Source organism: Triturus cristatus, chromosome 6, assembly GCF_964204655.1.
Source record: "Triturus cristatus chromosome 6, aTriCri1.1, whole genome shotgun sequence".
Lineage (NCBI taxonomy): Eukaryota > Metazoa > Chordata > Amphibia > Caudata > Salamandridae > Triturus > Triturus cristatus.
The window spans coordinates 865,460,633-865,472,994 of record NC_140589.1 but is presented as its reverse complement, the minus strand read 5'-3'; the positions used below and the strand labels follow the sequence as shown (position 1 = coordinate 865,472,994).

Sequence of the window (12,362 nt, the reverse complement as noted above, 5' to 3'; positions counted from 1 at the left end):
ATGTTCTATGGTCAGGCTGTCCCTATTCATGCTGCCCATTTGTTTAAAAAACAAACTAGGAACAGAAGTGGTTTTATCCATGCCTACCCTAAGATGTCATAATGTCGGAAATTAAACAAAAGATGTACTTCATAGTTTACTGTTGGGGTGGGGGGTGACAATAGAAGCAATAATGCAAACCCTGACCCAGCTAAATGTAAACTTTTGAAGGGTAGGTTTGCAGTCCAAAGTGGATGTACAATTATCTTTTTATACCAGATATGCTTCTCATTCAGGGCTATCGTATTACACAAATACAGTAGCTATAATGGGACTGACAATTCAGAATTTACAGGATCACTCCCAACTTTTTCGGAATAACATTTTTTTAGTATTATTATTATAGCATCTCAACATACCCTCCCAATTCAGTAATGTGTAGGGCATTCGGCATATTAATTGTTTGAGACACCCTTGGGAGTAACTTCGCATTGTCAAATTTCAATTGATCAAGTAAAGTACCTTGCAAACACAACAAGATGATGGATGGAGTGCTGAAACGTTTTAACCACTCACCCCCAGTCAAGAGATCCGGGTTTAATCAATTGTTCATTTGCTCACTGTGCCACTCCAGTTTGGACGCAGCCATATGCAAATCAGTCTTGACCCTGCACCTCATGGAAATAGTCCAGCCAGAACTGCCAGACCAGGTCCTTCCTGGACCGAAAACAAGCATCCTGGAATCAGTTTTAGGGTATCCTCCCTCATCAGCCAGGCTAGTTTGAATCCAGTGGCACAGCAAGCAAGGAGCCACATCTGGGCATACCTATGGCCACTTAGGGTGAACATAGCAAACACGACAAGATGATGGACGGAGTGCCGAAATTTTTCAACCTCTCAACCCCTGTCAAGAGATTTAGGTTTAATCCATTGTTCTTTTGCTCAAAATGCCACCGCAGTGTGGACCCAGCCATATGGAAATCAGTCTTGACCCTGCTCCTCATGGGAACAGTCCAGCCCGAACTGCCAGGCCAGGTCCTCCCTGCACCAGAAACAAGCATCCTAGGACCGGTTTTGCGGGTATCACCTCTCATCGACCAGGCTAATTTGAATCCAGTGGCCCAGCGAGCAAGGCTATACACTTGGGCATTTAGGGCAAAAAGAGCGAACACAAGATGATGGACAGAGTTCTGAAACTTTTCCACCACTCACCCCCAGTCAAGAGATCTGGATGTAAACCATTGTTCTTTTGCTCACTATGTGACCCTAGTTTGGACCCAGCCATATGCAAATCAGTCTTGACCCTGCTCCTCTGGAGAACAGTCTAGCCTGAACTGCCAGGCCAGGTCCTCCTTGGACCGAAAACCAGCACCCTGGGACTGGTTTCGGGGAATAATCCTTCATCAGCCAGGCTAGCTTGTATCATGTGGCACAGCGAACAAGGGGCTCACGTCTGGACATACCCTTGACCACTCATGGTGAACATAGCAAACACAACAAGATGATGGACGGAGAGCTAACACTTTTCAACCACTCCCCACATACAAGAGATCTGGGTTGAATCCATCATTCTGTTGCTCAGCAAGCCACCCCAGTTAGACCCAGCCATCTGCAAATCAGTCTTGACCCTGCTCCTCCTGGAAAAGTCCAGCCCAAACTGTCAAGCCAGGTCCCCCCTGGACCAGAAACAAGCATACAGGTCCCAGGTCCTACATATAAAATAATGTATGCATATGGAAAACAAAATACAAATAGTTGTTTTCTATATAAGTCCCTTAGAAAAGAAAAAAAATAATTGCATAAATATGAAGGTATAGATAAATTATGAATCTGAAGCAGGACATCTTATGTTGGGTCAGTTGTATATTCTGAGCCAAGAAACAACAGTCATTTTAATTTTGTTTACAGAACATTAACGCTTTGATTTTAATAATATGCTTCCAGAGCATGTTCTAAAGCATACATGTTTTTTCTGTGCATTAGCGTATCTCTGTAAATATTTTCTTTCTTGCAGAAACTGAAAGTTTATGTTCAAACCTTGTCCCCTGTACTTGCTTATTTCACTCCACATGCATATGCAAGTGTTCAGTTTAACTCCGACTGTGTACCTGCGTTGGAAATTGGTGGTGCTTACTGTTTAAAGTAATTTGAAAAGATTGTAGTATGAAATATAGAGGAGAGAATATCAAGGTCACACAAAATCATGACCAGAATATTGAGGACCAAATATAAAGGTAAATGCACAGAGGAATGTGTAGATTACTATTCTTAACCCCACATATATGCACTGATCCAGCAGATTTATTCCAGTGTTTCTGGGCCCACCGGCACAGGTTTGGTTATCACCTCTACTGGATCATTAAACTGTTACTCATATTGTAACTTGATCCTCTAATGGATCTTGTAAGTCGCATTGTGGAGAAAGAGAGTTAGCATTTCACATCCCATCAATGCTAATACAATTGACAGTGCAACCAATTGGCTACACAATGAGCACCAGGAATCAGTGGTCAAGTTCAAGGATGTTTGTTACAATTAAGTAATAAGGTTCAGAAAACTCACTCTATAGACCATACTGTAGATGTATCACAACAGGGATGCCAAACCTCCTGAAGAAGTTTATACGGGCAAGAATTTAGCAAACAAGCAGCTCAGTTGCTGCAATACAAAATGACAGCATGCGAATCTGGTACTCAGAAAATAATCTCAATTGGTCCTTTCGATACATTGGCAATCTAAGTCTTCCAAGCACAGTCCAAGGCACAAGAGTGCTATGAGTTCAGAAATCAGACTGTTCTACAGAATACTATACGAGAGTATGAGCAACACCAGCAGTTGCATTGCAGAAGCTCAGTCAAGAGTGTTAAATAGGTCAGAAATAAGGGTCAGTCTAAACCACACTTAGGGAAAAGCAAAGGGACAAAGGGGGATTTCTCCAAGAGTCCATTCAAAGGCCAATGGGATTCTTGAAATATTTCTGGTATGAGTCCAAGAGTGGTTCTGCATAGGGTCTGCATAAGGGATGCAGGAAAGAAGCCCACCATACAGTCCGCAAGAAAGTTTGAAATCATCTGCCCGTACCAGACAGGGCAAAATATAGGTTATTATCCATAGAGTCCAGTGGTAACTCCACTTTGGTTGCATCATCAATAGAGGTATTTGTTTCAATCTCAATGTGGATTCACATGTTTAACACTGCAACAGTAGAGAAAAATTCCCACACCGGACATGGGAACACCGTCTCATTCACATACGCAGGCTAGAGCATAATAGTCTTTTGTCTACAGGTTTGTCATGTGCTCATCGTCAAGGCTTCTTTCCCAGTCTATGTATCTATTGCTGTTTCAAGAAATACATCTATTCTAGACTAGCAATGCATGAGAAAACCTGCAAGAAAGCAAGTCAGCAGAATCCAGGAGCACAGTAAATTACAAAATGAAATACGGCTTTCAGAGTAAATGCTAACTTATGGGATTACATCAATGTTTGCACATTTAATATGCATGTGCACATTTAAACATATACAAATATAATTTCCTTAGTACTTTTGGTTCACATTTTATTAGCTTATGCTGAATAATCAAATTACACAATAGTAAGTATGACTGAGAACTATGTAGAAAGTACATACATGTAACATTAATGCAGACATGGAATAACCTTTGTAGTTTGACTTGTGCTAGAATCCTATGCATATAATTATCATTTAGAGCTAATAATGAGGTCTCTAGCAGTTACACAGACAATATAGCACATGTTTAGGAATCACAAGAAATATTTCAGCAATTAAGTTAATTGGATGATGTATAGTAAACTACGCATGACTAATGTTCATCTATGCATCATAGCACACATTATAAACCATGAATCCTTTAGTTGCAATGAAGCTAATATATTTTGTTATTAAACGTTAATCACTTAATTAATCAATATCAGAGGATTATTCTAATTAATTTATATTTAATGCATTTCTTAGTTAGTGAAGACGGTTCCTAGGTTAAACATCAGATGTATTTCTTTCAAAATTAGTAAATACGCTGTATGAGGAACTGTGAATTCTACAGTAAAAATTCTCTACAACAACAGTGTCAGATGAAACGTGTGCATGAATCATTATGACACGTAAGACTCATGTGCAAAGTTCACGTTCATTTTGTGTGTCAGGTGTCATCTGCGTTATGGTTTTAGTGATGTGTAAAGAGTGGGCAACTTTGCCCTGCACCAGTTCCTTGAAGATCCATATATATCGTCAAAGTATGAATATGTCGAGCCAGGTATACAAAATTAATGCATACTTACCTGAATATATTTCGGTCCTCAGTATTCTTGTCATGATATTCTGTGACCTTGACATTCCCTCCTTGATACTTCGAAACCACACAATTTGGTAATGATAAGTTTATTCACAACACCTGATTTAAAAAAAAAAAAATTTCAGCTGAGTCATAGTTCACTATTTCATGATAGGTACAGACCTTGAGTAGACTAAAACAATCCATGAAATTTTAAGAACACTAACATACCATGCTGTCCTATATTTTGGTACTACTATTGTCAAGGAATTTGAATAACAAACACAATTTGTGACCATTATTAACTTTTTTCCTAGCATCAATTCTTGCTTATTTTGCCAGGCTCAAGAGATCAGTGCTGTACTATAGTTGGTAAAAGCCACTGAAATGTACGTCAATTTTGTGACGGACTAGTATAGAAAGACCTGCTATGGATTTTTCATATATTCCTGTACTAAACTGTAAAAGCTAATGAATGGCTACATTTTATTAAAAATGTTCTCATCTCTAGATTAAGAGCCGCTGCACTAAATAACATTTTTAAAATAATATTCGGGGTTTTACCATATAAAGTGTTTGCATTGCTAAAGTTTATGAGTTTTATCTGTTTGAATGAATTTGTTAAAGGTAACTCATTTTGCCTGTTTATACTTCCACATTGTATGTCACACTAAATGGTGCCCATGTCCAATGAATGTGCCTGGATAAAGAATCTGGTCTATTATAACACCATAACTCCTCCATGGTAATATAGTTTTGCAATTCATAGCATCCCATAATACATCATGACTTTTATGCATATTGCAGTCACTATATGGGTAAAATAAACCTTAAAATAAATCTTCATTTCAGGAGACCCAGTTGAGTACTATTTCGCTGGTATAATGCAGCTTAAATCTCATCTTCTGTCGTTTATTTAGCATCCACTGAAGAAAAGTGTGGAGTACAGAAGAATGCACCGAGAGGATGTTTTGGAAGGGTCGTGGGCGGCTGTGTTTCAAATCCATTCTCATGGCCCTGGCAAATTAGTCTCCGAACGAGGTAAATAACTGAGGATCACATTTTCAACAAATTTTTAAGATTAATTACAAAAGATCATATATTCCGCACAATTCACATTGAAGTGCTCACAAACTGCATGCCCCTGCCCCTTCAACGCAGACACCCTTTTCATTCTCCTGACACCTCAAACCCTCTTCACTCCCAGCCAACAAACAAAGACACCGAATAAGTTATGTAGACCTGTGATTAATATTTATTAACACATTTCTGCCCACTACCATGCTGTCAACTTAAGTGGGTTGCCAATTAACTCCACATCAGGAAGACACAGGGCTGAACTGGTAATTCTGCAATTTCCCTGAAGGTTAGATGTTTGATGCAAATGCAAGGACAGAGGTCTTCAGAGTCCTGCCGACTTCCATCCCAGCATTTTCAGCCAATCACAGAGGGTTGCAAATTGCAACTTACCTACTTAATATTATTATTAGAAAAGCTATTTTGTGACATCCGGCACAGTTTGCGATGCGACCATCTCAAATTGTATTCCCATTTGCAAACTAGTCGGTGTGGAAATCGCACATCCCTGGTTGGCAAATGGGAATAGTGCATCAGACTCCTTGCCCATAATCGTACTCTAGTACTTGTCCTATCCTGAAGCCTAACCATTGACATCAGTATTAAGCATGTCAATGCTGTAGCCCTTTCCAGAATTCTAAGCCTAACTTTCACCATTACACTATTTCAACACCAAGATCTATCCCGAATCTTCAGCCTAACCCTAACTCTAACCCACATCATAATCAAACTGTAATACAAGAGATTCTGCAATTCCCATAAAAGCTTGTTTCTAATGTGCTTATTACAGTTAAGTTGTGACTTCTCTAGTCCCTTGTAATAATGAAATGACATAGTTGCTCAACTGAAATAACTACTGTTTGGGGTTGTCGACACCCAACCATGCTTCTATGGTCTCATTCTAGTAGCTGCCTCCTACAGTTTGGGCTGGATTTAACATTTTAGCCAGACTGGTTTTGTTTCCAGTTTGATCCTGGCAGGTACCAGGATTCTGCTAGAGTACCTTTGGATTTTCTATCCCCCTTAAATGCACTTTGCACATTTTAAAATCACAAACCTTTCCAAGCATATACCTGGAAAACTGACCCACCTGCAGCTGTTTATACTATGTGGAAAATTGTGCAACCTTTCCTATCGTAAACGAGGAATGTATGCACAGTAGAATTCTGCACTATAGAAAGCAGTGATACTGTGTATTCGTACATTTGTTTCTCCCTGGGAATAACAGGATTCCTTCTGGAGAAATCCACACCAATTCCCTCTGCGTGAAGTTTCCACCCCGAAAAGCGTTTTACTCCAGTCCTTGACTGGTGTACATCATTAACCATTTCCAGGGTGACAAGGGGTCAGTGAGCAGGCTGTGACATTAAATATGTTCATGCTTTCACAATGTGTAAAATGTAACATAATGGTGCATTTCTCAGCACAATGGGCTACATGTATCAAAGTTCTATTTTGCCTTCCCTAAATAGCGAACTTTAGGTAATCGCTCTTTAGGGAATGCAAAATGATATGTAAGAAAACAGTGATTCCCTACTAGCAATTCCTACAGTCGCAATCCCAATTGGGGATTCGCTGTTAGGAAATGCTACTCAATTTGTTACTATGGGCCTAAAGACCCATAGCTGCAAATGGTTTTTACATTACCTAATTTGCAATTACCTAATTGGTAATCAAAAATTGGGAAATGCAAAAACCAAGGGTGCCCAGGGGCTAAGCCACCCCCTCTCCCGAAGCACCCCCAAAATAAATTGTGCACATGTAAAGCTAGGGCATGGCACTTTGACAAACGCATTTTCAAAATTGCACATGGTGACCATTGACTTGAAGTCGATGGCAATAGTATTTCCTAAATGCCCAGTTTACATTTAGAAAATGCTTGGTACATGTGCTTAGGGAATCGCAAATTCCGATTCCCTATTTGGAGTCGCAATTTTAGATAATAGCAAAAAATTGCAATTACCTAAAATGCTCTGTAAATGCCTTTCATACATCTTGATAGGATATTTTGCATGCACAAGTGATCAAATTTAGCGATCTGCACCTTTTGCGAATGCAAAATAGATAGCTACATGTGGCCCCAGGATACTTTAAAAAATGCCCAACATGTCATAGGTGATATAGGCAGTTTAAAGTATGTATTTTCACATGGCGAAACATAAGGTATGCCTACAGAAACGTCAGCTGCCTGCCTTAAGTCATATCATCAACACACATAAACGCAACACACACATATACACAGAGTGGGCTTTCACCATTCAGCCATTAACGCTTTGGCTTTTTTTGTGTCATCCCGCTGTAACCATTGTTTACTTGAATCAACCAACAGGAGTGTTGTGTAATATTTCATTTTGCAGTGAAGTGAAAAAGAGTTTGTCCAGATCACATCCCCCTAGCCTCAGCCTCCTTCCTAGTATTGTGGTTCTCTGCCACGGTTTCCCTTTTGTCCACTTCCTGCCACTCACCTCCAGCTGCAGCCAGTGTCGCATGTGTTGTCAAACTTCTTTTTCCGTTCCCATACAACTGACTAAGAGTGAACAAAGACACAAGAACCACATGCCGCTGTGGTATTTAGAGGCTAAGGATATAATATACTAAGTAAATTATGATGATTTAAAAATATATTGATGGAGTTTGTTGTATCAAGGACAAAGTAAACACATTTTATTGGGTGATATTTCTGCCATAACACATACATATTTGCGACACATATAATATAGAGAGTGTATTTGAAATTAATTGTGGGTACACATGGTCCTGCATTCGTCCATTTTGCTCACAATTCCTGCTAGGGCATTTGCTTCCGCTATACTTTGGTCTAGATTTAGTTAAGGTTGACAAGATTTCAATGCTATCTACAACACAAAAAACAGAAGGGATGATATAAATTGGCTAAGGTAGTACATTATCCTAACTTGAAGTGCTTTGAGAATACCTTGGTAGCTTAACAAACTCCCATATTAAATAAATGAATAAATTAACTCCCAAATTCATCATCATCATCTGTGGGAGCTGACTAGCATTGGCAATAACCGAGTGGGTGGGAGTGCCACTGATTGTGTGAGACTTTGAACGATTCAGTCATTAAGATGGTTGATTCGAAAAATAATGTAATTCGTAATTCTGCAAGCGCATTTTTGGTATGAGTGTGTATTGGTATGTACTGAAAGCCTGTCATATAGATGAGCTGATGATTAGGTTCTTGGTATGCTCATAATTTTTCAGCCCTTACTATGAATTACTCCTTGGAAAATGATACCTTTTTGTTTATATATTGTATGCTTTTGTCTTACGTTTGATCTCTTTTCAAGTGTGATTGTATTAATTTGCAAAATGTTCCAAAATTATAAATTATACGATTTAAAGTATTAATGTGTCTGTCAAATAATGTGTGTGATGTTATAAATAGGGCTTAGTGACGAGGGAGTTCAAGTTAACATACTATGTTAACTAGTCTGTTTCTTTCCTTTCAAAGGTTTGTGTTCGTTGCCATTATTGATCTCCCATTAACCTTAACTCAACTTTACCAAAGATTCCCCCCCCCCCACCAAAGTTGTGTTCATTGATAAAAAATAGCTATACAAATTTCACCTCATAAAAGATATTTTGGAATTCCTCAAATAACCCTCTCAAGTTTGGTGACACGTGTGAAGTAATTCACCACTCAAGAAAACGATTGACTCTTTCAACACCACTGAGATCAGTTTGTAACGGTCTTAGAGGGCATGACATAATGTCCTGACTATTTAGTCACATTTAACTTATGAAATGCCCCCTCCCCCCGTAGACTTCCCTCATGAATGCTGCTTTGAGCTCCAAAGTAAAGAAAATCTTCTACAAGGTCAATTCCATATGCTAAACAAAGAGGTTAACATAAGTCCTCTAAACATGTCATACATTAGTAAAAATTACAGTACATGATCCTCTATTTCCACATGCAGGAATAGCTAAAATTATATTATTTCAATGTTATAGCTATCACATTATATATGGTTTAAATTACTGTTTTGTTTTAACTGAGATGGCTTTAGTTGTCATTTGAACATCTGCACTGTTGCACTGAGCTGAGATGATGATAAATGTTATTTACACTACAAAGAACTTGAGCATTAAATCAAATAAGACAATTAAAAGAGGGTTGTTCATACATATGTTTTCTTAGAAAATCCTCTAGCCTCCCAACCTTATCGTAGCGTTTCTGGATTGTTTCTAAGCCATTGGAGGAAAAAAGCTTCTTTTTTACCCCAGAGGGCTACCATGCTTAAAAGCATGCCTTCTGTTATATGAGATGCAGGCATGTCAACTTCGGAACTCCCACAATCACATCACTTACTTGCAGCGCAGGTATGTCTAAACCATCCCTCGGGCCACAATGAATGGAAACGTGTCTCAACAACCGTGATAATTTGTAAGGAAAAATGTTTTCTTGCTGTCTTCTACTAGTGCCTGTTTTGTAATCACATGTCTTTAACTCTATCACCTTAACACTTAAAGTTGTCATACTTGTCAAACTGTCAACAAAAAATGGATTTCAGATATTTGCAAGAAGAGGCCAGTTGATTTAAAGATAGATAAATTAGTTTTCAAATGAAGTTAAAGAATAGCAGCTGTTTCTAGAGTACTGAAATATTTTATACATGTTTTTATTTTACAGTTTCAACCTGCATTTTTGTGGAGGCACTCTGGTGTCGGATCAGTGGGTGATTACCGCAACACACTGCTTGCAGCGGTAAGCTTAAAGAATATTTTAAACTAATATTGTAGTTTAATATAGCACAAACTACAGTTCATCCTGAAATGGAGATTTCTTGCTGTTTCTCACGAGGTACCTGCAGGGGATGAGAGCACCTGAAAGAAGAACTAAAAAAGAGTAACATAAAGTTTGGAAAGCATACTGCAAATTTAGATATACAAAAGCGAAGATACCTTCCTCTGATCTTTCTCATTACATCAGCATCTACACATGCCACCCCCTCAAAATGACTTTATTTTCTAAATTTTACTTTGTCTGCCACTACAAAGTACTCTACAATGAGGTTGATTTTCACTCACCGTCACCAAAATTCATTGAAATAAAGGCCTGACACAAACCCAAAATCTAACACAACAAATGCTTATTCGGATGTACAAAGCTAATTTACAGTTAAATCCCAAGGTTTGCAGCCACAAAATCACTATTAACTATTTAAAAAATACTTTTTATAAGTCTGAAATGTTGTTTTAAAGAGGCTTTTGCGACTCTGTCTGATTTGCAAATAAGAGGGAGTGCATTAGGGATGTCTCCCTCCTATTTACAATCTGGAGAATAATATATCAGTGGTTTGTCATCAACTTGCAAAACCTCAAAGGAGTTGGTATCTAATTTACAATGGTGAAGCTGTCAAGATGGGATGGCTTCCCCTTTGGGAATTATGATAGCGGCCTGGGGGGGGGGGTGGGGGTGGGGGGGACCAGTGCTCCAGATGGCCATTGCCTTCTCTCCCCAATGTCTTCATAAAAGGAACTTTTTTTTTAATCAGCACTGGTTCCATTATTGGACACGGACCGCTTTTAAGGAAAATAGTTTGCCTTTCAGGAATGCAAGTGCAGGGACAAATGCCCTCAATCATTTGCAGACCTCCATCCTTGCATTTGCAGTAAATCACAGAGATTTGCAAACTGCAGCCTGTAAAATGTATTTTTTCATTACAGGATCAAACCCCAACTCACCGAGCAAAGCCAACAATTTTGCATGGTTCACCCCGTCAAAAGCGGACGTCAGGTCCATAAATGCGAAATGTAGAGATTCATACCGAGCCACCTAATATTTGTTGATAATTAAAGGAAGGTTGAGGCATTGGTCTGCAGTCCACCTCCCTGCCTTAAATCCATATTGAACATCACTCAAGATATTATTCTCTTCTGCCAAGTCAAATAGCCTATTTGAAATCGCCCTCCCTAGAACCTTGACCGTAGCCGATAGCATTGTGGATTTTCTTTGTCCACCTTCTTAAATATGAGGATGATCACAGCAGTAGACCAGGAGGGTAGCAACCCCTCCTGTGCTGCGGCATTTAAGACCTGTCTTAATAAAGGGGCCCAAACCTCGATATTAGCTTGTTTCCAGACAAAGCAAGAATTCCTTGCTGGATTTTATCCAATGTGAAAACCACTTGGTTGCCAGTTTTAACAGATGCCCCGGGGGTTTTACAACCCACCCCACCCCCATGGTTATAAATGCCCTCAAAATGAGCCACGCACTGTTGCTCTGGAATATGATGACATAAAAGCGAGCCAGGGCCCTCAGAAAAACAATGCCTATTTACTACACTCCAAAAAAGGCAACTATCCCTTGTTTCACAGGCTTGACAGAGCTCCTCTCAGGCTGACTCTTGTCAATTATGTCTGCACTCCTTTTGAGGCAACTTGGAAGCCCAACTGCAATTTCTAATCAATTGTCCGTACCTCAGGGACTGCTTCAGAGCTACTTTCAAATGACACAAAGTCCGTATCAAACCATTTTGGAATTTGTGACTGAAGAGTGGTAGAAGTTGTAACCGTCAAAAGTTTGCAAACCCCCTAAACGATGCCTTCATAAGTTTCCAATAGCCTCCGCATCACTATCCAGACAAATATTAAGATCATGCAGACAGGGAGAAAAAAAAAGTTTGAAGATGCTGAGGGTTCACCTGAGCCCCATTGAGCCTTTTACCCTTATCCGCAACGGACAAGCTCATGAGGGCATTCCTTGACTGTGGTTTTGGCCCCAACGCAATGTCCAGGGCTAGGGATAATGGATTGTAATCACTGAAAGGGTTAAAAATGATGTTAAAATGAGAAATGAGTGAATATAGTGGTGCTGAGACAAATATAAAACCAATATGCGATCCCCTCCCTTTATAAGATGGATAAATTGCGGGATTCATGGAATTCACCAATTTCTCCATAGTAAAGACCAGGTTGTGAGTATTTAGGAGCTCATTTAACTCCCGCCCCTCCTGTGAGTGAACAAAATGTAAGCCTTCGTTCAACCAA

General features: G+C 39.3%; 1 protein-coding gene across 1 annotated transcript in view; it reads left to right on the top strand.

Moving 5' to 3' along the window:
* Nucleotides 1-12,362, top strand: part of PLG (plasminogen) — a 300,429-nt gene that overhangs the window by 248,212 nt on the left and 39,855 nt on the right. The window contains exons 15-16 of the mRNA XM_085611450.1: nucleotides 5,192-5,312; nucleotides 10,003-10,077. Of these exons, the coding sequence (XP_085467576.1) occupies nucleotides 5,192-5,312; nucleotides 10,003-10,077 (196 nt within the window). The remainder of the gene's footprint in view (nucleotides 1-5,191; nucleotides 5,313-10,002; nucleotides 10,078-12,362) is intronic.